Here is a 27,738-nt window from a genome sequence, read left to right as displayed (position 1 = left end):
TGTCTCATAAAAATGGAAAAATAATGAAAGTGGACTCTTTAAACTATATTAGAGTATAGTTGAAATAAAGAGTTTGAATGTTTAATTCACCTGACATCATATTATTAGGTGAAAACTTTGATACATCGAATCCTCAGAGGCAAAGGAAGAAGATTGTATACATAGCATTTGAAATGTAGCGCCGGCAACGTATATTGCGTATCCTATGGACGGCGAAGAACAATATTTCGGACATATTTATCACACCGAAGACGACATAAGATGTTCATGATAGTTGGAAACTGAACATGACTCTGGACAGTGAAAGATGGAGAGAGCTGATAAATCTTAGGTTAGAGATCATCACATACTACCAAAAATAATATTTAACTATTGAATCAATAAAGAAAACATTTGTACATTACCATACACTAACAAATATAATATGCATTCAAATATTTTAGACAGACCCGCTAAAGTTGTAATGTGTATATTGGGGAAAAGATACATGTTGAATGTGAAAGAAATCTTAGTCTAAATTGATCACTTGTGTTTGGACTTCTTCTTTTTCTTGCTGGCCTTCTTTTTGTGCTTGCGTTTCTTCTTCTTCTTTTTAGGTTCGTCAGAGCTGGAGTCAGAGTCGCTTCCGCTCTCGCTGGTCAGGTGTTTGGTCTTCTTCTTCTTGATCTTTTTCTTCTTCCGCCGCCGCTTCTTTGATTCCGAGGAACTGGAACTGCTGGTGTCGGTACTGCTCTCGGAACTCTCCGAGTGAGATCGCTTCCTCACGTTGCTGAGGTCCAGGTGTATGGTGTCGGAGTTACCGACTTCGCTGTTTGCTTCGGGGGTTTTGGCCTTTTTCTCGTGGTCTTTTCCTTCCGGTTCCGACTCGACTGTCTCATCATAATCCGGCTCAAAACTAGCTTCATCTAGGGTCGATTTCTTTCTTTCACCTTCACTGGGTTTCGATTCATCTTTACCATCCTTTTTACCGGCGCTAAGATCAATCGAACTTTGGACCTTTTTAGGTGTTCTATCTCGCCCGTCGTCAACGTTTTCTTTCTTGAGTTTCTTTTCTTCCTTTTCTTTTCTGTGTAGCCTTTTCTCTTTCTTTCTGATTTTCTTTTCAGGGCTTGAACTTCTGTTGACGCGCCTCTCCCTCTTACGATCTTCCCTGGCGGCAGTTCTATCCTCTTCTTCTCGACCTCTGTGTTTATCATAATGCCCGGTATCGTACCTTTCATGAACTCTTCTCTCTGGAACCCTATCTCCTTGATTTCTGGGATCGATTTCTTCTATTTTGCTGACGATTCTACGCCCTCTTTCTCTGCTGGGTTCGACGGTGATCCTTCTGTGGGGATCTTTATCGAATCTTCTCATTTGCGGAGTTTTAGATCTGGACTTTATTCTTTCGATAGTACTCTGTACTACCCTTTCATCTCTACTTCTTCTCGGTGGTTCGTCAACTTTCCCCCCCAGTCTCTCTTTGATAGAAAGTTTAGGAGGAGGAGTTCTTTCTTGCTTGCTCTTTTTGCTATCGTTAATTTCTACACATCTCTGATCGAAGTTAGATGGAACGGTGATTTGTATGTTGTTGACTATTTTGCCGTCACCGTCTACCGTTTGAGGTTTTAGATCCACAACTTCTCCACTGTACAGTTTAGCTCTGTCAGTGCTTATTTTCTTTATTTCAATAGGTCTGATTGCGTTGATAGCTTTAGCAAATATAGCGTTCTCGGCCCTCTTGAGAACTTCCGAAGTCACTTTTCCAGACTTGTCAGTCGGTGACTGTTCTCCCGACTCTCTCCTTTCATTCCCTGATATTTGGTCTTCGTCCACTTCCCATTTCGAGAGTTCAGGAAGGGGAGCGAGCATTTCACTTTTAGATTTATCCTTGGTTATGTCAATAGTATCAGGTTTCAGATCGAGATCATTCGCTCTCAGTTCCAATCCGTCAAATGATGATTCTTTCTCATCCTCATTATTAGCACCATCGGACTGCGCGTCATTACCATAAGGTTGGATAATTTCTTTATCTATACCCTCCGTTAATACACCATTGTCTATGCCTTCCGCGCCATTCTCGGGTGAACCTGAAGTTTTAGGAGCATTAGCGGCCAATTTTGGGGACTTGTCCTGCGTTGTACCATTATCATTGTCTTCCTTAGAAGCCTCTTTATTCTCAACATCTTTTTTGTCACCATATTCTTCATTTTTCGGTATGTCAACCTTTTCTCGTTTCTCTTTCTTCTCTTTTCTCTTTTTCTTATCTGTCTCTTTTTCCTTTTCCTTCTTTTTCTTTTTCTTATCTTTGATCTTTTTATCTTTATTTCTGTCATCATCAATCTTATTCTTGTCGTGATCTTTTTTAGAGTCCCTCCTGTGATCGAGTTCTCTGGATCGGGCGCGCGAGTCACCCCCGCGGACTTTAGATTTATCATCTTTGGGTTCGCGCTTGAGTGAGAGGGAGCGTCTCTTTCTATCCGGGCTGTAGTAAGTCCCGTAATCTCTATCCTTTTCTTGGTCTCTATTTTTATCGTAATCTCTGGGCCTCTCTTCTCGAGTCCTGTCGTAATTTCTGTCGTGATCCCGTTCCCGTTCCCTTTCCCGTTTATCCGAATCTCTCGGTCTATCGGAATCTCGGTGTTCCTTGTGTTCTGCGTAGCGATCTCGATTATAATTGGGTTTAGAATGACCCCTTCCTTGTCGATCGTGATGGTATCTACTGTTACGAGAATGGTTGTCTCTGGGTTGACCGGCGGGATCCCTCGAGTGATGAAACCTTTCGTCCCTGTGACCCTCCCTGGGGTGGGGCGGGCCGTCTCTCGGGTGGGGCGGGCCGTCTCTCGGGTGGGGAGGATTGTCTCTCGGTTCTCTCGGGTGAGGCGGACCGTCCCTAGGGTGAAGGGTGCCGTCTCGGGGATGTATTTGGGGATCTCTGGGATAAGGGCCATCCCTGCCGTGCGGGTGATTATCTCTAAAGTTTCCGTCTCGGAAGTTAGGCGGACCGTCTCTATAAGGCGGTCCATCCCTGAGAGGTCCGTCGCGAAAGTTTTGTCCATCTCTGAATCTAGGACCGTCTCTGAACAGTGGGGGAGGCCCGTCTCTGTAGCCTCCCGCTGGCGCGTCTCTATACCCGCTCGGGGGTGGGTCCCTGAAGCCAGGAGGTTGGCCATCAGGATAGCCATCTCTGAAGGACGACGGCGGTGGCCCATCTCGGAAGGGGGGCCCCTCCCTGAATCCACCCGGCGGGAGGTTATCCCTGAAGGGGGGCCCTTCTCGTAATCCAGGAGGAAGATCTCGGAAACTGGGCCCATTATCCCTAAATATTGGTGGCGCTCCATCTCTCATTCCGAGAGGCAGATCTCTCATTCCCGGAGGTAAATCTCTCATTCCCGGTGGCAAATCTTGAGTTCCTGGTGGAAGATCTCTCATTCCGGGTGGTAAATCCCTAAATCCTGGAGGCCCATCTCTTGACCCTAGCGGGGCATCCCTAAATCCAGAAGGTCCATCTCTGAAACCTGGTGGGCCGTCTCTCATTCCGGGTGGCCCATCTCTCATACTGAGTGGTCCATCTCTAATTCCAGGCGGGCCATCCCTCATACTGAGCGGTCCATCTCTCATACCGAGTGGTCCGTCTCTCATTCCGTGAGGTCCGTCTCTCATTCCAGGTGGTCCATCTCTCATTCCGAGTGGTCCATCTCTCATTCCAGATGGTCCTTCTCTCATTTCGGGCGGTCCGTCCCTCATTCCGGGTGGTCCATCCCTCATTCCGGGTGTTCCATCTCTACCGACCCGGAATGGAAGACGAGGCTCCCTGTAAGGTCCATTTCTGAATGGAAGAATCAGCCTGTCTCTCTCTCTTTCCCTGTCGCTTACTCCGGGCGGGGCCAAGTCATCCTTCCGATCCAAGGGAGAGTGCTCAAATCCAGGAGGCGGGGGTTGCGTTCCCGGAGGAATGTCTTCAAACGGAGGCGGGTAGCGCATTCTCTGTATATCCGGTTCAATAGGGACTGCTAACAGGGCGGGGGTAGGGCCATTATTCCTATGATTATACCTGCAAAAACAATTAAAATAACTCGCTTAGTCAAGCATGTACATGTATACAATGTAATTTGGATGAAAGTGACTTTAGTAATGATGATGTTTGGAGATCAATTTTGCATAAATATTAGGATATGGAATGTTTTTTTAAAATTTGTAATCTAAAACTGAAAAATTCTCTTTATAAACCAATTTTTCAGAAAAAAGAGGTTTTCTTTTGTCCTTTTTTCTAATTCATCAAAATATATATAGCGTCAAGAGACGAAGCATATTTTTATGGAAGTCTAGGCATTCAGGCCATCGGCAAGGCTTATGACCTGGAATTAAAAAGATACTTCAGTTCTGTTGTTCAATCAAATAAAATAAAATGTTAATATGAATGTACTGTATTATTACTCTAAAAAAACTATGAAAACCATACTTGATCCAATTGCCATCCACCGTAGGATCTTTTTCAGACTTCATTCATGATACAATCAGCAAGCGGCATAGGCTCATACTTTTGCTTGAATTAAGTACCAGGGATATTGCTAGTAAATGGTTCAAATGAGCAAGATCGGCTATGGTGTAGGAATTACGTGTAAATAAAAACTGCCGCTGGCTGCTTGTATCGTGACCGCCGCCTCAAAATGATATAGCGTGGCAATAACTACAAAAAAAACTGTATAACTATGAGTTATCTAGTTCATATCGCAGTTTACATCACCATACGACACCACTGTAATAAGGAGCCTGGGGAGTTACCACAAAAAGTATTTTCTACATAGTGCAAATAAATTCAACTGGACTTGCGTAATTAATTTTTTCCATGGTAAAGTTAAATTTATTGGCATTCGAGTGATTTTTGTAAATAAATCATTTGTAATTTCGGAGCAGGATAACAAAGATTAAGAATTTTAAATGCAACACAGTGAAATAAATTTCATACGAGGTATGAAAACAATATTTTTTCACCAATATTGTAAATCCTCAGTATAAGTTTTTAGCACAAATAGTCCTCGAGATCTGGTTGAACAAAGGAAGAGGAAAAAGGAATATGTTTGTATGGAGTGGATCCCAGCTTTGTGAAGGACTCCCAGGCGTATGCAGACATCACTCTCTGTTGAAGATTTGGAAACAATATCTTGGTTAAAGGCATACTGCTTCTTTGAAATTATTATGGATATTACTCATGGGAAATATTATATATGTAAATGTTTATTATATATGAATAAAATTTAATAATATTTTTTTTAACACTTTCACATTGACACAAATTGAATTTAAATTCTCTGACGGGGCAGTTTTACACACATGCAAAAAAAGCATTGTTTTTGAAAAATGGCTATAAATTTTAAACTAGTAGGGATTTGAAAACAAATCTTTCATAGATATTTCTTTAAAACCCGAAGTATTTAAAAATAATACTATCAGAGGTTCTTAATTTGTGTTCTGCATATTCAGGGTGACATATTTTATTTTGTTCTGGTTAGTAAAATCCTTCTAGTGGCATCTGTGGTCAAAATCTTGCTAAGTAATATAGCTCTGATCTTTTTTACGTTTGAAATATGACTTACGCAAAGACTCATCAGTGTTTCTTAGAAGAAATTTTAAAAAATTCTTAAAAACTTATACGAGTCGTCCGTAGCGAATGAGTTAACAATATTTTGAGCGAGTTCAAGTGAGAATTTCACCCTAGAAGGGTTTTTAACACACTGTTTGCGGGAGACCCTTAAAAGCGTGTTTTAAATACTGTTGGTAGAGAGCGGGAGACGCTTATAAGCGTTCTATTTGCTTACTTTTGGTAGAGCGCGTGACGCCACAAAACACCCTACACATCAAAATGGGGTTGCGGTTACTCGTGATTAGGTTATTTGCGATTAGTACACAACCCTAATTAGTATACTAATTTCGGTCGGGGTTGATGATCAAACTGCCCGACAACGTTAATGTGTTAATAAATAAAAGGTAATAGCTCTTATTACTTAACAGAAAATCCCAATAGATAAATGGAGACAATTTTTTTTATGTAACTTTATTTTAATTTTATAATTATTTAATTTCACTCTTATTTCAAATTCGAGTTCATAATAAAATGTATAAAACTACCACGCAGCCTCACTCCACAGGCTACGTAGGTAGAGATAATAGAATGCCACACCACTGTCTTTGTATACAATCTTCGCCTCTTTCACATTCGTACATCTCCTGATACATACCCGCGGATTATATATAACTCCTGAGCTAACCACTTTCAAGTATTTGAAATACTTGATCATGCCAAGTTTTCCTCGGTTATCGTGTATGGTGTATATGCGATAATGAAGGTTTGCACACTCTACCTCAAGATTTGGAAAAAGATATATAAATAATAGATAAAAATAGTCACCCTGTTTTTTTCCACTTATCTGAATATACTTTTGATATATTTTGAATTTTTTATACAAAATGGTCAACAAAAGGGCGAAATATATCAGATATTTCTTTTTAAAATTCTAAACAATCAATGTATTCATTAACATGATTTAGTATTTAACAGTGGTTTACATATGTAACAGAGAAAACTTCATTAAAATGAGAAAAAGTTGAAATATTCACTTGTTACATATTTTTACGGAGGAATATAATCATTCATTGAACATCATGATAAATTTTTCAAAATAATAATTTAAACTTGTGCCTTAAAAGGTAACGTAAAGAGATGGAGTTAAAGCCACAGCTTATATTTTTTAACATAGTATTTAATGTTGGACAGGTGCCGTGGCGTAATTGGGTAAACTACGACTACAAAACTGATGTGACGGATTCGATTCCCGCCAACTACAAAATAAATTTGACAAAGATTTGCTATCAATTGGTCCGGGTGTTTACGGTGTATTTTTCACATTTATCCCCACTTTCCTGCTAAGGACAAGCCTCTAAAAGTAGAGGCTGTGCGGGTTATTCCTTTTTTATTTATATATAAAAAAAATTATATGTTTATAATTGTAAGATTTGTAAGTTTGTAAGCCTGCAGTTTGATAGCATCCGAACAGAACTGTCAACCAAAAAGGCATGCGGCAGCACCTCTGCTAACTGTCTGACGTGTCAATACATTCCAAAGAATAATTGGAATGGCATAGTCTAATGAAGATATGGATGTGTCGGTCTTAACTGTGTACACCATTCACTACATGGAGTGGAAACATAGGCACAGAAAAAAGAAAGTATATTCTTTCTTACTTTGGATTACATATTGCCACGGAGGATGAGGAATTTTAAGAGCTGGTAGTTACAGGAACAGCTGAAGGTAAGCTTACAAGAAAACGGTCTTCTACAAGATGAGTGACCAAATACAGGAGTCGTATAAGTAAATGTGCCATCAACTAGAAGAGTGGAGATGAACTTAGCACAGAGTTCCTGACACTCGAGATGATCCTCAAAAAACTAAGACAAAAGATGAAAAGAGAATCTATAGCTATTCTTATATAAAGTTGTGATTTATATGCTTATTAAACTGTGCATGATGGGGGACCCAAAAGTCACGGAAATCGCGCTGTGGTGGGGAGGGAGAGTGGGTATACCCATTGTTCCATCCTGTGTCCGTTAAGGACAAGTCTCCTGAGTTAGTGTGTGAAGTTCTGTCGCTGTGAGTGCATCAGTTCGTCTGTGGGAATTTTTTTAGTGAAATAAATTTTTAAATTTCGCAGAAAACGTGATGGCCGATTGTCAAGAGCAACGCGTGGCTGTGAAATTTTGTTTCCTGTTGGGGAAATTGGTCGCGGATACTATTGTAATGCTTAAGACTGCTTATGGAGATGTTATGTAAAACCAAAGTCTACGAGTGGTTTTCACATTTTGAAAATGGAGAAATGTCAATTGAAGACCAACCCCGTTAAGGACGCCCCTCAATGTCAAGAACTGACAAAAACATCGACAAAATCAATGCTCTTGTTCGTGAAGACCGTCACTGAAACATTGATCAACTCTGTGAGATGTTTGGAACATTATGGAATTCAATTCAGAGGATTTTATCCAAAGAGTTGCACAAAGGAAGAGTAGCAGCCAAATTTGTCACTCAGGCATGTTTTGAGCTTCAAAATCAGCTCGATGAGGACCTTGAATTTTTTCTAAGGTGATCTAGCCCCCTGTGATTTTTTTGTTCCCCAGACACAAAAGGGACATAAGGGGAAAGCGTTTTGCCGCTGTGGAGGAGGTAAAACAAAAATCGCTGGTAGGCCTAAAGAACTACATTTCTTTACGGAATAACTATTGCACCAAATCCCAGATTTTACATTTGCTTTTAGTCTCAGATATGTATGTTATTAACAGAATTTCCTAACTATATAGGGGAATCCAAGGAATAGAGAGAAAAACTTGAAAAATAAGTTTCGCAGCAGAATAAGCCTATACAAAATGGATATAAAAATTGTCTCTCTCCAAATCTTCAGTCTTCCGAGTCCATCTTGCAGCGTTCCCACGATGAGCCTGTTTTTTATTAAGATTACGTGTAAACAAAAATATTTTTAAAAAAAACGAAACTAAATAATCATAAAATATAATAGGTGGAATTAATTTGCATATTTTTTGAACAATGACAAATTGTTTGTGTCTCGCTTAAGGAAACGTAATGAATCTTTTCAAATCCATGCATAAAGGTCAACAAAGCGGATTTGGGGAGAAGAATTTTTTTTTTAAATGAGATGTGTTGAATAAAGATATTTTATGCAATAGATCAGCAAAAATGGGCAATATCACCCTGGAAGTCTAGGGAAGAACTAGAGACCCTCGGCAAAAGAAAGGAAGTAACCAAGAGAAACGAGGCGAAAGTAGGTAATCTGTGCCAAGCGCACAAAGTTTGTCAATTTGATCAATCTTCAGTAGCTCTCAAGTGCACAGGGACGATTTATTGCCAAAAGTAAGGGAAGTGGTACTAAAGGTAACATTTTGGAAGAATTTTTGCTTATCTCATTTTATAAAAAATTCTTAAAGAAAAATTATCATCCAAATTATCATCCATCTTCTAAAAACATATTACTCGATTTGCCAAATTTGCAGTGACTTGTATTTAGAAGTATTCATCATTGGAAAGAATGAGGAAATCAATTTCTACCGAAATTTTTTTTTTTTTTAAAAAATGTATACTTTTACAGAATATATTACACTTTTGATAAAAATTTGGACGCAATTTGATCTCTTACTTCATTTCAATAAAAAAATATTTTTAAACAAAGTTTACACTGCAAACTTAGAAAATCAAAATATGTATATTTTAAAGATGGACTACGATATTGGAGATAATTATCACCTTCTTGACGCGAGTTCTGACCAAATTTTTCACTAAATTAAGAGTAAAGCATTTTTTATCAACATCCTATCAAAAAATATATTTTAGAATGTAGAACAGTCATCCATTCCATTGTTAACTACCTTTTTTTTAATAATGGGGTTCTTTTTGTCACCCTCAGATCAATTGCTATCTATCAAATATCTCATTTAAGAAAAACTATATATATATATATATATATGGAAAAAATATCAATTATTGTTAATTCCACCTGTATATTTTTAATAAGCACGACTTCTACTAAAAAGGATATATAGAGGTCATAATAAATCCATGATTTTTTCAGTTAAACGATTCTTTATTTCTTTTTTATACCCGAATTTATAAGACAAAACAAGAAAGTATATGCTGAAAATAAATTTCTTCTTGATAAATTTTTATTAAATACTATTTTCTGGATTTGATGTACGTTTATCATCTTGAAACTGACAGAATGGTGTATTTTCAGCTCCGAATTTATTCTTGATCTTTCCATTGAAGTAGAGGTATTTATTATCGAATTTTGCCGCATATTTCTTCAGGTAAATATTTTTTTAATCTAAGGATATATAAAGTCTTTTTCCAGCAGAAAATTGTATGAAAAAATTTAGACTAATTTTTTTAGTAGCCAATATAAAATTAAGTTATAATTTGAACAAAATATATACGTTCCAATTTGACGTATCACAAGAATAAAAGTCATTATATTTTCTAACATGCAGTTATAAAATATGCACAATACAGAAATAATATTTATACAATGTTTCCTCTTGACCGCCAAATTAATCTATGGCTGTCAAAATTATATATTAACAGAAATATAATAAATGTGTATAAGAGATTGCCCCGAATAAAACAGAAATAATTTGCTAGACAATATTTATATCCTCAATAACCGGTGGAATGTGCTAGATATATGTACTTTGTTGTAACTTCAATAAACGCACTATTCTGCTTTACAAATAAATCACACATATTTTGAATAAAAAATTGGATTTTGTAAAATGTCAGTAACCAGATTACATTATAAATTTGGTTGTGACACCTTTTTTTAATTTTAGGTAGAAAATTAAACAGAATTGATGAAATTTGTTGATGCAATGATATGTTTATGCCTTATATTAATTAAGTATATATTTTTAGGATTTACAATAGGGTTAAACGTTACCCTGATTTACCAGTTACTGTATTTTAAATTTCTAATTGAAAAAGAAAATACTATTGGCTCTACGAAATGGGAGTGATTAGCAATGTATTAAAGAAAAGTAAATCTTCTTTTTATAATAATCATCCGTGATGCTGTGTCTTAATTTCTCATCAATATAAAATTTAAGAATGAAACAAACCTCATTGGATAGGTTTTTAGATATGTATTTAATTTTTGCTGTAATTTTGTATTCTTTTCTTTGTAAATAAGATGAAGTATTATTAGTTTTTGTGTTCATTTTTTCATTTTATTGTTCGAAATTATTCCTTTTGGTTAAGACTATGAATGTTTTTCTGGGTTTGTATAAGACTTGGGTTATGCTTTTACGGAAATAACAAGATTCGTAACCCAAAGTTTCACTGTATATACTTGTTTGTTTTGGTATTTTATGTAATGTTTATTAGTTACTTTAGCCTAAATACGGAGAATATAGTAAAATGATTTAAATTAAATTAGACTCAAACATTTCCAAAGAATAAGAAATAAAAATTCCGAAAATTAGATAACATTGTTAATTTAGTAATTAAAATAAATTAGGAACATATTTTTCTGTAATAGTGCATATTTTTTACAAAATTTTTACCGAAATTTTAATCGCATCCATGAAAAGCATTTTATAAAACTGCAAATGAAACTTAAAATAATACATTCAAAAGCGTAAAATTTTACATAAAAAAATATATAAAGAAAGGGACATCGTTTTGGAATATAAAGGGTGGACCATCTAACATTTGGAATCTGAACTACCAGTTATTTTGAGTTCTAAAGACATAATGTAATTCACAAATTGATGGAAAATTTGTTTTATGTTTGACATTTACGAAATGGGATGCTTAACGCTTTAACAAAATTGGGAAATATTAAAAACTTACTTCCAAAGTGGCGAGTCTTTTGCCCAAACTGTAAGAAATTTATGAAAAATTTGTGATTGCGGTTTGTGGATTGATTTGTAAAACGAATTTGTGTAACCAGATTGTTATTGGTTGAAACAACCTTTTCGTCCAATGTAGTCGAAAAAATTGCTGCTGTTGCTCAGTGTGTGCTTGAACATCCATCGACATCAAGTCGTCATTGTTCTCAGGAACTGAACATTTCTCGCACTTCTCTGAGGAGAATTTTGGATAAAGACCTCGGTATAAAGGTCTACAAAATTCAGTTAGTTTATAAATTGAAGCCTCATGACCATTCAATGCGTTTTCGCTCGCTCAATGGGCTAAAGATCGCTTGGTCAAAGAAGAGCATATTTACCGAAAAATCATCTTTTCAGATGAAGCCCATTTCCACATTTCAAAAAGCAAAATTATCAAATTTGGGCCTCAGAAAATCCAAATGTCATCATTAAGAAGCCGATGCACTCACAACCAGTGATCATGAGCCATTTCCCTTTAAAAACGAACAAGGAGCTGCCGTTATGGTCAGCAAATTTGTTTCCAAAAATTGATAACATGGGCGACACAGCGAACTTAACAACCAATCATTTGCAGACTGTTTTCGAAAATCGAATGAGCCGACATTCTGATGCCAATTGGCCACCTAGTAACTATCATTTGACCCCGTTGAACTGTTTTTTGTGGGGAGCGGTTAAGGATAAGTGTTACACTCACCAACCAAAGATGATTGAGGCCTTGAAACACGAAGTTGCCATTCATGGGATTGAAGCCCAAACAATAGAAAATGTACTGAAAAATTTGGTTAGTCGAATGGGATACTGTATGACCAGCTGTGGCAGTCATTTGAATGATTTTGTGTTTTATCCTTAAATGGAAAGAATCAATCTTTTTAATAAAACCATATTTTTGAAAAAATTATCTATCTATAAGGTTTATTTTATAACCAATTCAAATTCCAAATTTTATATGGCCCTTCTTTCTTTATAATTAAAATAAATTTAAAATTGGATCATACTTCAAGATTATTAGGGATAAACATATTAATTTGTTCATATGAATTTAACAAGAAAACGAAGCGAATGTGAAAACGAAGTGAATGGTTCATGGGGTTTTAACAAGAAAACGAAGCGAATGTGAAAACAAAGTGAATGGTGAGAATTCTGGTTTCTGGGAACGCAGGGATGATCAACAATGGAATTTTGTTAGTTCACTTAAATTTGGAGACTATACAACCACAAGTTAAAACTTAAAAAATAAAATATATATTTACTAATAAAAAGTGTACCAAATCTTCAAAATACAAAAAAAAATCACTAAACACAGACAATAAATTTTTACACGGAAATTTGACAAACAAAAAGTTTCTGAAAATGCAAAAAAAGTTACGTCTAAATTTAAATATAAAATAAAAAGACAAAAAGTCATTTTCAAATGTTTATTGAAATGTCAAAACATTTACATGTATCACAGATTTATATCACAGACTTAAAAAAAAATACAATTATGCGCTCGTACTTACACAGAATTACATGTTTTACGATCATTTAACCCGATAACCAAGTGCAAAAAAAGGAGATTATTTAAACAAATGTTTTGTTTAAATAACAGTGAAACCCGGAAATCCGAATTAATTTGGGCCGTGGCCTGTTTGGATTTGGAAAAGTTCGGATCAGCCGAAAAGATTACCGATTTTAAGTGAAAAATGTAGTGTAGTGTTCGTGTGTGTTCCTTTTGTGTTATTTCTTGTTCATTCAGCTCTAATGTTAATGAAGTACTATATGACATTGTTTCTTTTAAACTAGATTTACATTATTTGCATTTTTTTACATTTCAATCTAATATTACAGTACTTGAGTAGCAATACAGGTACATTACTGTATACTTTATTAACATTTCAATAATTTTAAACCAAATTAGGTTATTTATGATAATTTTATGCATTATTAAATGTGTTCTTCAGTCTTTGCGTGTTTTTTTAAATGTTTTTCTTCAAAATTCTGTTCAAATTTCCCAGGGTTCCACTGTATTATAAAAAATTAGTAATGTTTGGAGCAAATTTGATAATAATCTGAATCACCTTATCTGAAAAATTTAGGTTTATACCCGAGTGGGTTAGTGCCAAATCACACTAACTGCAATAGACACAGCAGACACATTTTTATCATGACAGAGATGTTAGCCGCGGAGAATGGGTTCATCAATAATAAAATGCCACAGAAAAGTGTTTACGACATAATCATATTTTTATAATTCGATTATTATCACTTATGTTACATATGGTGGCAAACCCTGTGAGGAAAGTGTCCCTGTATATCCTGGATACAAAAAACCGGCAGAATTTTTTATATCGTTCCATTACCATTATTGGAGTTTTTCTTTCTTTACAAAATTAAATTTCCACCAATTACCTAATAAATTATATTAAATTTACTTGTTAAAACTCCCCAACCCCAAAAAATCTGAAAATTAACTATTAAAAACGGAGAAAGTGGTGTGATAATTATTTTGGAATAGTGTCAATTTTGTACCTATGTATAATAGTACATTAGCCGTATTTAAAAAAAGATATGTATAAAAAGTTTTAAATAATCTTTAATTACTAAATAGTAGTGAAACCATTTGAGAGAAGTGAAATACATTGTTTTAATTTTAAATAGCCAAAATTAACATACTCGGATAGTATATAGATATTTTTTATAAATAAAGAATTCAAATTGTAAAATTTATTTTGCCAACTCTGCCCGCGTTTATTAATAAGACTGTTCTGTTTTATCTGAGTTCACAATACTGTTTTGTAGTGTAATTTATTCGTTTTACAATGTATGAAACATACAACAAGATACAAAAATATATGTACATATCTCTTCAGACAAAATAAACATAAAACATTAATGATAATAAAAATTACAACAGTAAAAATATACTTTTAAACTAATAAATATAGTATACGTTACACATTGAGGTAAAAAAAAAGAATGACACCAAAAAAGGTTTTTTTTATATCTATGGAACAAAAAATGATGTCAAACAATTCAGCCTAGTATATAATTAAGTATTATTTTTATCCTTTGTATATGTAAAAAATAATATCTACATAAAATATCACAGATGTACGTTCAAACTTTTAAGTACATTTGAAGCGTGACAATATTCATACATAACCATTAAAAAATTTGGACTTTTTTTTAACATATTATTAATCTTTTTAATATCAAATTGACAAAAATAACAATTGAAGGAATTATAAATATCACAGTTTTTTATTATTATTATTTTGTACATAATTGAGAGGATTATAAGAAAAATAATATAAAGATTCAAAAAATAAATATTTTAAATATTTATAGATAGTCCAGGACAATTTTCACTGGGAAAAATATTATTTCAATAAAAAATTGTGACCATAAAAAAACAATCTCAAAAAATACATGGACACATAATTTTTTATATAAATTGACACAAATCTGAATAAAATACTAAACATATTATGTAAAGACCTAAAAAATTTAAACAATAATTGGAAGTATGTAGTAGAAAAGAACACCAAAGAATATTCCAGACCGTTTTACCTTAAGTTTTGATATACGGAAGTAACAGTGTTGCTACTATGAAAAATATAACATGATCAGGTACTTTTTTAAGAGATTTGTTTTATCTATGGTCAACAGCAACAAACGAGCACGAAACCCGGAGTATTTCCGAACGCAATATTTTTGTTTGAGTGTAGAGCGTACCTGGATGAGGGGTATCCTGGTCCGTCAGAGGGGAAGGAACGAGATGGCATGGGTCCTGAGGGGGGCCGCGCAGATAGCAGGGGTGATCTTCGGGGAGAACGGCTCAGGTCACGGTATGAAGGTGGATTGTTGAATCTAAGAAGAAAAATGGTATTAAAATCGGGGAAGGCAATATATATTTTGGAGGTATATGTTTTTGTTAGCATTTCAAATTGTGTTGCAGGATGATCAGCGTCTGTTAGAATTTTAATCTCTTTCTCTAACCCTTCTCCGCACCCCATGGTGCATAGGACACTGCATCGTATTGACAGTGTTATCTTGATCATTACTTACAGGAAGACAGGGTGATCACTCCTGCGCTTCAGGGACCAGTCCAGGGTAATATTAAATAAATATTAGAGTGTAAAATCACTTATATTTATTTTCAACCCCCCTGGGAATCGAACCCGGGACCTCCGGCATGGTAGCTAACACGCTACCATTATACCACGGAGGCGGTAGTATATATAATGAAACAATCTCACATGTAAAAATTCCAACGACATTGCAATTTTAACAGGAGTTAGGAAGTTACATTGTTTTTTTTTTAAATAACTTAAAATACACACCTCTGTCTATTGGGGCTGCCCTGAGGTGGCATAGCCCTGAGAGGGGACCGAAACCTTCCCGGGGAACGACGTCGCGGGGGCCTCCCGTCACGGGGCGAAACTGAATGGCTCCGGGAACGAGATCTACGGAGGAAAAAACATGTTCGAAATGAGTTCTTTTTTAAAAAATCAACAACATAAATATTTAAAGGCGACAAAAATGAAAAATTTAGTGAAAAATCACTTATATTTATTTTAACCTACCCTGGGAATCGTACCCGGGACCTCCTGTACAGTAACCGAGCATGCCGTTGGCTATTACACTAGAGGCGGACGTCTACCTGTATTATAACCTTGTTAAGGATGACGTGGACTTCCTCACCTGCTGATGGAGAAGGACTTGGACCTCCTGTCCCGGGAGCGGTGGCGCGGGGGCGCACTGGCGAGGGGTGCGCGCCGAGGGGGCGGGCTGCGCGAGAAGGAGCGTCCATACTTGTCGGGGGCCCGGCGCAGCGCAGAGCGCACCGACAGGGGCCGCGAGCGAGACCGAGACCTGACGAGAGAGGGATATCATCATTATGGTTTTAATACAAATATTCCCTGAAACGGTGAGCGATACTGAATAGAAATGTAAGAGGGGCGGTAAAGAAAAGATTCGATTAGGCAATTCATATTAGCACACTTTGGACGGGAAACGTATTTCCACCCGTTCGGTTGATTGATGCTTAAGGACAGGACGGGTATTTTTACCTTCTGCGCCGGCCTCATTTCAAAGTCAGAAAAGAAGGAATAACATATTTAATGTTTTTATATGAATATTATGTACCAATCTCTTCTGCACCAATGTTAAAATCTTAACTATATGTGCATAATGATCAAATTCCGTTGCCAGCGGTCCACAGACAAAAAACACCCGTCTGAAATGTGTTAGGTGAGTATTTTGGGGGACAAAAGCAAAGAATAAATTTTTTGCAATGCCAATCTTTTTTTAATGATCAACCTTGGAAAATAGCCAATTCGTTCGAAACATCATTGAATTCAAGACATATTGCTTATTAGAATGTTGAGTTTATATTTTGTCATGACTATAGAAGCCACCACAAGATATACTGGACTGTCCATCTGTATTATCAATATCATCTAATTGTGTCGATTTCTATGGATTCAACAAAGGGTTACTCGAATAAAGAATTTATATTGTACCAGTAACCGACCATACGGTATCAGTATATAAGGAAATAATGTGGAAAGAAAGTAAAAAGAAGAAAAAACATAAAACACTCAACTGAAAGTAAATGCGGGTATCGAAACTATCACGATTGTTTGAAATTTTGGAGTGCCAGAAAATGAATAAATTAAATATTCCATATCTCACCTTGAGTAAGGCGACCTCGACCTGATGGGCCTGCTACGGCTGCGACTCCTGGATCTTGTGAATCGGGATCTAGATCGCAGTGACCTGGACCTGGACCTGCTGAGTGACCTGGACCTCGTTCTCGACCTCTTCTCCCTCATTCTGGCCCGTTCCTCCTTCTCACGAATCATGCGTTCAAACGCTTCCAATGGGTCTTCCGCAGTTCTGCAATAAAAATAAGCTCAGATTGGTAAATTTCAAAACACCTATTTCGTCCCCAGATCCCCCACACAAGAGACCGATCAAGTTAAGGCAACAGCAGGCACCTCGGTGGTTGGAGCGCTACGTGCAGCGCAGTCAAGGGATAACTGGAGAAGAGCAATAACTTCCACGATGGTCACAACCCTCAGTAATGAGGAATAAAATGAGGAGAAGAGAGAATTTTGTCCCCAGAGGCTGGAGAGGGAGGGACGCCAGAAGTCTTGGTTCCTCATTATAGTAGTGTCAATTATTAAACGATTAATGATATTCTTATTATTGTCAGCGTATGTAATGTAATATTCAGCACGCTCCCCTACCGCACTAGAGGTTCCGGGTTCAATTCCAAAAGGGGGGGTTGAATAAATAAGTGAGTTTTTTCACTCTAATATTTATTTAACATTACCCTAAACTGGTACTTGAAGCGGTGGGCTATTCACCTTTCCTTCATGTGTTAACGATAACCTACTGACCTTTTTCCGCACGTGATGGTACAGTGCCCTATGCACCATCGAGTGCGGATAAGGGTTTAAAATAAAAAATATATATATGTTTACCCAGGCGGTCCTTGGATGGGAGTCTCCCTTATTCCTGGAGGTAGGGGCTGGTACGGGGGCTGATACGGTGCCACAGGAGGCCCGTACATACGAGGTGGCACTCCGCCATACGTACTGATAACACAATAAAAAAACAAATTATTATCAGTTAAATGATGTACTGAGTAAAGAGAATTTAGTAAACAAAGGTTAGTTTTTTGTCCACCTCCATAGTGTAGTGGTCAGCGTGTTTGGCTACCATACTGGAAGACCCGGGTTCGATTCCCAGGGGGGTCAAAATAAATATGGGTGATTTTCAGTCCCATATTTATTTAATATCACCCTGGACTGGTACAAGAAGAGCAGGGCTGATCACCTTGCCTTCATGCAATTAATGATCAAAATAACACTACATTGCTACAATGCAGTGCCTTATTCACCATGGGGTGCAGGTAAGGGTAAAAAGAAAAAAGAAGAAAAACAAAGACTGAAGAGATTTAGTTTTGAATAAAAAAGTTTTACTTACTTGTATGGCTGCACAGGATGTCGAATTAAACCAGGATAGGCTCCGGGATGGCCTTGAGGTCCGGGGTGACCTTGAGGTACAGGGTGGCCTTGAGGTCCAGAGTGACCGTGAGGTCCGGAATGGCCTTGAGTTCCGGGATGGCCTTGGGGTCCGGAGTGACCTTGAGGTCGTATGTAATCTTGCCCCTAAAATTGTAAATAAAATAAACATAAATAATTTTCGTATTAATTCCAATAGATAATGTGAGAAGACAATTTTAACTAATCCCGCAAAACCCTTTCCTTTGTATGCCCATTCACATGTACAGGGGGAATAATGTATAACTTACCATATGAGAGTTTGGCGGCGTTTCCAAACCAGGAGGCTTCAGAGGAGCTCTACTTCTGTGAGGATTAACACCTGCAAAAAAGAAACCAATCGTGTCATATATTGTGTAAAAAAATACACATCACGCACGCATGCGCAGACCCACTCATATGCACGCAGGCAGATATATATCGTAGTCATACAGGAAAAAAGTGACCAAGTGCATTTTTTACAAAAACATGATCATTGACTATTTGACATCTTACTAGCTTAATATTGCCCTGAAAAAAATCCCACAGGATTTTAAACTTGTAAGTGTAATATATTCACTGGTTAAAAATGATTAACAGCTTTGATGTTTATTTTCTTGCCAAGCAAAAGTGACTTAAATGGCCCTCCTGATTATACATTAACATTATACTCCTGATTAACATTACACGTTTTGTTAGTTGGTCACTTTCTCCTGTACGACTACGATATATGTATAAAACTAACACTAAATATAAATTATACAATACAAAAATTAAGAGAAAAAACCCACACATTTTTTAGAGAAAGCATTAGCAGTAGATACGCATTAATGAAATTGATATGAAATATACAAGAAAGATGAAATGAGAAGAATGATAGAATAACAGATGATTTATTACATTATTTTCTCATTATGAAAAAAAAAATCATATATTGTGAAAATAACGTGTTAAGAGAAGGTTTTTGCAAGGGAATCTTTTCGTTTCTAAAGGCCAAATTAATTTATTGGATTCAACATAAGGCCGCGTATGTAAATCTGTGGGCTTGACTTATACAGACATAAAAATATGGAAGGTGAATTTTTACGTTTAAAAGTATTCAGTTTTTTTTAATAGGCAAAAATAGCCAAGAGCCTAGCCATGCGCAGGTTCTCAAACCCTGGTATAGCACATGAAATTACCATACGATTTCAAGAATTTAAACTATTCCAAATATATACAAGCGTGCAAACATATTTTAATCGAGGCATCATTCAGACGTAGGACTGAATTCAAATATATTATGGTTGCTGTTTGTTTTTTTTTTTACTATAAGGAATTTCACTTGAGCTACTTCTACTTTTGATTGGCTGGTTAGTCATGCCCGTGTATGTGTAACTTCCGTGATTATGAGCAGGACTTACGAGACAATAATGAGGGGACACAATCCTGCACCTAAATGATGTCTTACTCTTCTAAACCTTCGACTGTGTTCTTACCGCTGGATCAAAACCAAGGTGGTAACAATATCAGATCCTAGTGTTTGTATGGACGTGTTTAAAAAGAGTTGTTTGTTATTTTTATAAAATTTGTATTTTTTAGCCTCCCTCAGATTACTCAAGACATCCTGATGTTCTGAACATTTTGATTTATGGTGCACATATTATTTTCTAGTATTTTTTTTTACGATGAAACAATACATGAACTTAAATTGTGTAGTAAAAACTAGACTTCCTTTCATTAATATGAATTTTATTTAATATAAAAAAATGGGAAATTAAAAAGTATTTTCTGAGGTTTGACTCTAGGAAAAAATAAAATAATTATTTAATTACATATTGTAATATCATAATATCTTGTCAGGGTTCAAGGTTTATTTAGTTTTAAAATATATGACAAAATGTTAACAATATTTAGGCATTATTACAAAAAAAAAAAATTCACAAAAAGACTACAAAAATATTCTTAAGATGGAGGAATATGGATAAGATGGAATGCAAATGCTACAACAGAAAATTGTACATGAAACCACCCATAGTTACATCAGGACATGATATTGCGTGTTCCCAACACAGTCAATGACATGAAAACAACTATTTTGTCTACGGCATGCTATTGGTCGAGGGATAATGATCCATACCATAGTTTCTCGCAAAATCGGGATGACTGTGGTGGTGTGGATGCGTGTGGGGGTGGGGCGATGGCTTATGGTGGTGTGGGTGGGGGTTGCTACCGTTGCTGGCACCGAGAGGCGGAGACGAGCGCGAAGGCACCTCCACGGTGATGTTGTCCTCGTACGAGCCATCCGAGTCCTCATACGGGTCAAGATCGTGGGATGCCCGACGAACAGGGTCACTCTTGGCCTCTGAACAAATTTTAAAACATGAAGTTTTACAAATGACAAGCTCGCCTCTAAGTTTTTAAACTGCCAGTAAGCTCACACACTGCAATTTTTTAGTAAACATTGTCATGTTGGTTGCTTAATTTATAATATACTATTGTAACAAAAAATAAATAAACTAATACATATTAACTTTTGTGTTAATATGCAAAACTCAAGGATCAACTGTGTAAACACTTCTTCCTGACATCCATGTGCAGAAGGAATTACATAAGGCAGAAAAAAGCAATAGAAAAATTAACAGCTGTAGAAATAGAAGAAATGGAATTACTATTAAAATTTAACACAAAAATGCTTAATTATACACAATACATAATAAAATGACAGAATGGGCGATAATTGTTAAAATAAGTATTTGCAAATATCTACTCCAGTTGACAGTTAGTTCTCCACAGGTGGCAGTCTACTGGTATCAGTTGTTTGTACAAAACTGGATGAGTTTTGCATATTAACATAAAAAAGATTTTTCTATTAACCATATAATAATTCCAACTAACCTGGTGGTTGCATAGGGCCATTCTGTGGCTTGGCATCCTGATCCTTGTTATTAGGTGGCGTAAGGACCTCGGCCGTTTGCCGGGACGGGGGTGGTTCTGCAGCTGCAGGCTTTAGGGGAGCTATAAGGGTAATAAATGCAAACTCAACACTCTGTTTAGTACCAAACAAAAAGTAAAAACCCAAAAAAAAGCTTACCGCAAAGGCAAACCGAAAAAAGTCACACTCATGTTAGAAATAAAACACCATTTCACAAGTTTACATCATATTCCAGAAAGCATCGATTTCTTTATTTAACACATTTCGGACGGGTATTTTTTATGCCTGCGGACCACTGGCGGCGGGATTTGACAATTGTCTACATATAGTTTAGACCTTACCAAAGAAATCGGTACATATTATTTATATAAAAACACCAAATAATTCCTTATTTTCTGACTTTGAAATAAGGCCGGCGCGGAAGGTAAAAATACCTTTCCCACCTTAAGCATTAATTGACCGAACAGGTAGAAATATCTTCCCTGTAAGTGTATTAATAAAGTAATTGTCATAAACTTAAAAAATATAATGCCCTGCCTTTTAGACCAATATGGGCTATAGAAAAAAAACGCCCGAGTATGTGTTGGTTAGGTTAACTATGATGGAAACAACTGTAATAATTAATGATTTTGTCAAGGGGAAATTGACAGGAAGCAATCATAATTAATATTAGTTTTTTTTACCCTTGGCCACAGGAGGCGGTCTGGGCCGCGGGCAGTATCCCGTCTGGTTGCGGAAGGTGGCCACCGAGTTCCTGAGGAACCTGTTGGGAATGAGGGTCCCCGGAGAGATGTCCTTATCTCGGCAATCTGGACACTCGTGGTCCTCCGACTCCAGCAGTGCACTTCGGATACCTAGAGAGAGGGGTAGGTAAATACAATGCAATCAAATACATAGGAAACCTGTACTGACAAAATGTAATGATTTACTCAATAATTTTATAAATACAGTAAAAGCTAATTAAAGTAGAAATCGGCAATTTAAATCATAATATTTAACCTGTTAACCGGGCGGGACGCATAAATACGTCCAACGCAAACGATATCGGGTACGGGAAGGACATATGAACACGTTCTTGAAATATATGTTTCATATATTATTTATATGGACGTATATTTATCGAACAACAAGGGTATTAATCATCCATAGATGTCTCGACATGAATTTAAGACACGGAGTAAATCAGTATTCGCGCCCATTACAAGTTGCGTAATTGGACAGCAGACCGCCCGGTTAACAGGTTAAGTAAGTAATATTTATTTATTTATCTATTTTTTTTTATAAAAATAAAAAATTTCATATTTAAATACATATATTGAATTTGAGGTGATATACTTCTTTCGAAATTTAAACATATCTAAATTATCACTGTAACTATTTTTAAAAATCAGCCCATATTTAAAAATTAATCCAAAATTCATTTCATTCAATAATTGATTTCCTAACTTTGATAAGAGATTGCTTAACTCAATTATAGAGCAGGGGAAGCGATAGCCTAAGGTTCTAGATTCAATTCCCAAAGTAGGCAGTTACTCCGCTCTGAGATAAAATTATGTATTTAAAACTGTTATAATCATTTCCTCTATTATTAATTTGTTAGACCTTAATGTATTTAATACATACACTCATCGCAGAATGAATTTCCGCAGCACGGGATCATGACGGCATCTGTGAGAAGGTCTCGGCACAAGGAACACAGAAGATCCTCGGGTATTTCTTGACGAGGGGCGTCATTGGCTCCGCTAACCGGCTCGACTCCAGAATCAGAAGCCTGGTAAGCCTCACTGTAAAAAAGTACACCCATTAGATATCTAGACTCCGAATTTTAATTGTTTTTTTATACCCAATTGAATAAATGGGAATCTGTAATGTAGAACCTTTGTAATGAGACATGTTACATGACTGACACTATTTTGAATTAGAATATTTACTTGATACATGTTTTATTAAGATTTTTATACATTATATTTCAGTGTTATATTTTAAATAAATAAAAAAGTGCATTGGAATATAGGAATGACACGCAGAATTTCAAAGGCCTAATTTATTTTTTCTACAAATGCAAACACTTCATTGTGACATGTTACAAGGATTACAATCACAAGGAAATATTAACACACACTACGGACTGTATGAGGGATGGGTAGGGAGAGAAAGAGTAAAGAAAGATATAGATTCTAAAAAGAGCCTCTGTGTGTAGTTTTCTGGATTTTTTTCATGGGAAAAAAATATTTTATACACAAATATTTCAGTATCATGCTATTTTAGTATGACTAAGCGGCCAATTATTAAATTAAAAACTGAGTTGTGGTGGAGTAAGCTCAAACCCAGCAACTCTGAGTCTGTGACATCAACCACGGGACTACAACCTGAGTTTAGATAAGATATTGTATTGGTGTTGCTAGTAAATAGATAATGAGGCGGCACATTTTACTTACTGGTCTACAACAGGAACTGCAAACTCGCCATGTGGAGTGATCATGGCACCCGGAGCTGTTGGACCCTCAACAGGGACCATGAAGCTACGCGGAATTCCAGTGCTTCTCTTTATATCAATCGGCTCCTGAAAAGAAAGGGATTTGATAGGATGAATAAAAATCAAACACACTGCAATTGAAGAATTGATTTCAATATGGCTTCAATGAAAGACCCTCAATAATTATATATTGTAGTAAAAAAAACAACTTACCGCAGATTTTCCGAGGGGGCAGTTTATAATCCAGTGTCCAGGCATTTTGCACTTGTAACATCGGTAGTTTGCTGGCACGGCTCCGTGCTGATTGGAACCCCTGATCTTTTCGTAGCTAAACATGAAGAAAAAAATTATTTTTTTGTTATTATATATTTACGGGTTTAATTTCCGTGTCAAATGCATTTAGCTTTTTTTTTTCAGATGACTTGTAATACATCACAGTCAACCTGTCCAAAATATAACAAAACATCTTGAGAACATAATTCTTAACAACGTTATTTAAAAAGTTGAGTATGTAAATCTAACTTGATCATTATTCTCATGAAGGCAAGACGATCTGTCCCGTACTTCAGGGCAAAACAGTAAAGGCAACTTGCAAGGCAAAACAGTAAGAGCTCGTCAATTTGAAGAACAATAATAATAATTTTGCAAAATTGGTCCCTCAATCATGGTTTTCATACAAAACTTCAATAATTTCATTATTTAAAGATGATTTTTCTATGAATGGAAGAGCTTTTATTGTAATATAAAAATAAAATAAAAGCATTACTGAAAAGTCTCGTATATTTATTTTGACCCTTCTATAAATTGGACCCATGACCTCCAAACATGGTAGCCAAATGCATAAAGGAAATGGACAAAAAACTATATTAAGATACTGAATTCATGAAAATGTTTATATGATTTAATATGAGTACATCAGTCATGTCTAATTTCACTCACTTGACGGGGTCATAGTCGAGCGTGGACTGTGACATCATGGCGCTGATCTTGTCGTCCTCAGTGCCCTCCATGCGGGACAGGTCGGAGGCGCCCTTGGCGGCGGAGGCCCCGTCCGCGGAGCGCGCGCTGCCAGGCAGTGCGGGCCCCCGGGACGCGGCGCCCTCCCACGCCTTCTTGGGCTGCTGCGCCATCGGCACGCGCGCCACCAGCAGGGACGTGTTTTTCGGTATGAGGGCCGTGTTGTCCGAGTACACTGGAAATAAATCGTTATAAACAAATTGTTTGCGGGAAATGCTTGAAAACGTCTTTAACCCATTGCAAAACAAAGCTGGCGATTTGCCGGTTTGTCTTTGAAGTGTTTTTTTTACATTAAAACAGAATGTCGATAACTTTATTCATAAATTTATACTGAAAATAAATTTTTATATAATTTTTTTTGTGTGTAATTTAATGTTATTGTAATAAAATAAATATGTCTATATTAAATAGTGTGTTGTATGAACAAATTATGCCATCTTTATTAGTGGTGCAATGGGTTACCATACTTTTGGTAGAGTGCGAGAGACGCCAAAAAACATTTATCAGATATCAGAATCGGGTTTGCAGTTACTCGTGATCAGTATACTGAGGGCCGGGCAGCAGACTGTCTAAGTATAATTAGGGTCAGGGTGAAGAAAAACCGTCCAACAACAATGAATGTGTTGATAATTACATACTCTTTTTGAACCCCTTACCTGTGGATGGCACAGAGTGTGATACCTTTCATATCATGTTTGACACAATTTGTGATAGGGCAGGGCACCTGAGGTTAAAACCTCAATTTATACAAGAGCAGTCTGGAAGTTTAGGGAACAAAAAAAATGGATAAGTAATCTGTAAGGCGCTGAGTTTAAAGAGGGAAGAGATAATGTAGACGATAATGAGCGGTTAGGTCGCACCATGACAGACCATCTAAATTAAAACAGGTATTAGTTTCTAGATTACCCTTGTATTATATTGCATAAAAACGCATAATCATATCACATTCCTGTTGGTCTCTGAATTGTTGCAGAAACATACCCTGGAGAAACTCAAACACAGTTGGGTAGAGCCAAAGATCAACTCACCTTCCTTAGTTTGGGCATTTGTGACCTGCAGATCAAAGTCTGAAGTCTTCCCGATCCTCTTCTGCTGGAATATGGCAGACTTCAGGTCGGCCACCGATATGTGGAGGCCATCAAACGTGACCGTGTCATACTCCAGCGAACTCTTGAACTTATAATGCACAGACATCGTGCCTACTTTAACTGTGCATTCTGTAAATATGCAAAGAAAGAAATTAAGTTTTTTTTTGTCTCTAATTCCAAAAAATAACAAAAAAATTACTATTATAAAGTATCCTTTTGTTTTTCTTGAATTGCAAAAACTACCAATATAAAGGTCTATTATAAAGGGATATGTCTCAGGGTGCAGAATAGATTCATCAATTTTACTATGATTATTATGTAAAATTAATATTGGATTAGACTTTCGAAATTAATTGAGTGAATACTATATTAAATAATCAGGGGTTTCACAAGAACAAGTTCACACAACTATGGCCATAATTCTCAATTACGGTTTAAACAGCTACTTAAATACCGGCGAAGAACCAAATACCTAAAATATGAACAATAAGTAAGCTGTTTTAATACAAAATGAAAAAACATAGTTTGAAAGTTATTGTTGGCATAAGGGATTAAACTAAGTCACGTTTTTCAGTTTTCAATTGATATTGTGATTAAGCTATTGCATTAACACGTCTACTTCATAATTCAAGTCTATTCCCAAACCATAAAAGGAAAAATTAAATGAGTCATGGGTTAAAAAGATTTTTTTTTAAATAAACTACATTTGAAACAAATGTATTCAATATCAATTTCTGATTTATCTTATTTTACACACTGTGCCAAAAATAAGAAAAATAGTACTTTAGGAGTCCAGATCTGTGAAATAACTTCCTAGGTGTGTGTGTTTTTTTTTGGATTTCCTCTTTACACATTCGTATGACAGTATAACCATTAAGTATTATATTATTTTATGGGCAGAAACGTGACAAAAAGGCTTATGAAGCAAACCAGAAGTTAAATCTAATGAACATTTTAAAAGTAACTGTGACTCAATTCTGTTTAAATATTTTCTTGCAATTAACAATTAATAAGGTTAATAATATAGCATATTGCATGTTTTTATTTATTTATTATTTACATTATAATGCGTCTAATGAAGTCGTAATGAAGTGAAGCCACCTAACCTTACCCTACAGTTTATGGTCAAGGTCTCTCAATATTTAGTCGATTCAAAACGAAATCTTCAGTATTTTATTGCTGCATACCTGGTTTATATTAGAAATGGCACTAACGTAAAACTAATTCGTATGTAATTAATTGATAACAGTAACAGAAAAGAATCATAAGTAATATTACATGAAATTTTTTAAATAGATTAGCGATACACTGAATTAGGTTTTATTGTATTTACAAGGTAATGAATTTAACACGCACTTTAACAATAAATCACACCAAAATCGGGAATAACAATGATGGAAGGTGGACGCGAAGCGGTCAACTTACTTGAAACAACGCTGTCAAGCCGCCATGACTTCCAAAGCAGAGAAAGTCTATTCGTGAACCATCCAAATAGATCAATATACGAACAACTCTTGCACAACTTTTCTCAATTATAACGCGTATGAAGTTTTTGAACAAACGATATGTATTTATTTTCACTAAAGGTTACAAAATGTGAATTTCACTTAACAGAAAAAGGCGAAGCGCCCAACCGCACGACAAAATTATTTATACCATAGAAATAACCCATCGAAAATAAACGTTGGATGAAAACCATAGATATATTTAATAATAAGTTCCTACTGGAGTAGCTTTTTGTGATAGGTTCCTACTTATCTAGCACTGTTTTTTTTTATTTTAGAATATTTT

At 36.1% G+C, this 27,738-nt stretch overlaps 1 protein-coding gene across 5 annotated transcripts; it reads right to left on the bottom strand.

Moving 5' to 3' along the window:
• Positions 1 to 390: 390 nt before the first annotated feature.
• Positions 391 to 27,606, bottom strand: LOC148304911 (uncharacterized). 5 transcript variants are annotated; one of them, XM_088267539.1, is made up of 17 exons: positions 27,373 to 27,606; positions 25,888 to 26,076; positions 24,782 to 25,034; positions 24,056 to 24,170; positions 23,805 to 23,929; positions 22,990 to 23,150; positions 22,050 to 22,220; positions 21,330 to 21,449; positions 20,572 to 20,796; positions 18,725 to 18,795; positions 18,397 to 18,581; positions 17,892 to 18,005; positions 17,098 to 17,301; positions 16,105 to 16,275; positions 15,744 to 15,866; positions 15,136 to 15,270; positions 391 to 4,033 (listed from the first exon to the last, which is right to left on the bottom strand). In XM_088267539.1, the coding sequence occupies exons 2-17, from the start codon at positions 26,051 to 26,053 to the stop codon at positions 523 to 525; spliced, it is 5,850 nt and encodes a 1,949-aa protein (XP_088123665.1). In that variant the 5' UTR covers positions 26,054 to 26,076; positions 27,373 to 27,606; the 3' UTR covers positions 391 to 522. The 5 variants fall into 5 exon arrangements, with proteins under 5 accessions (XP_088123665.1, XP_088123666.1, XP_088123667.1 ...); XM_088267540.1 differs by having other exon boundaries at positions 20,665 to 20,796; XM_088267541.1 differs by lacking the exon at positions 21,330 to 21,449.
• Positions 27,607 to 27,738: the final 132 nt, after the last annotated feature.

This window comes from Brachycentrus maculatus, unplaced genomic scaffold (genome assembly GCF_059751285.1).
Source record: "Brachycentrus maculatus isolate JH-2025_06_01 unplaced genomic scaffold, ASM5975128v1 h1tg000299l, whole genome shotgun sequence".
Taxonomy (NCBI): domain Eukaryota; kingdom Metazoa; phylum Arthropoda; class Insecta; order Trichoptera; family Brachycentridae; genus Brachycentrus; species Brachycentrus maculatus.
The sequence above is the reverse complement of the archived record's forward strand: the minus strand, read 5'-3'. Positions and strand labels throughout refer to the sequence as shown.

Excerpts from the sequence above, each read along its gene's own strand:
- LOC148304911 (XM_088267539.1), bottom strand. The coding sequence starts at position 26,053 with ATGTCTGTGCATTATAAGTTCAAGAGTTCGCTGGAGTATGACACGGTC. Across the intron at positions 23,930-24,055 it reads GCCCCCTCGGAAAATCTGCG|GAGCCGATTGATATAAAGAG; the intron begins GTAAGTTGTTTT and ends CTTTCTTTTCAG. Across the intron at positions 18,796-20,571 it reads CGATTTTGCGAGAAACTATG|GTGTTAATCCTCACAGAAGT; the intron begins GTATGGATCATT and ends TCTTTTTTGCAG.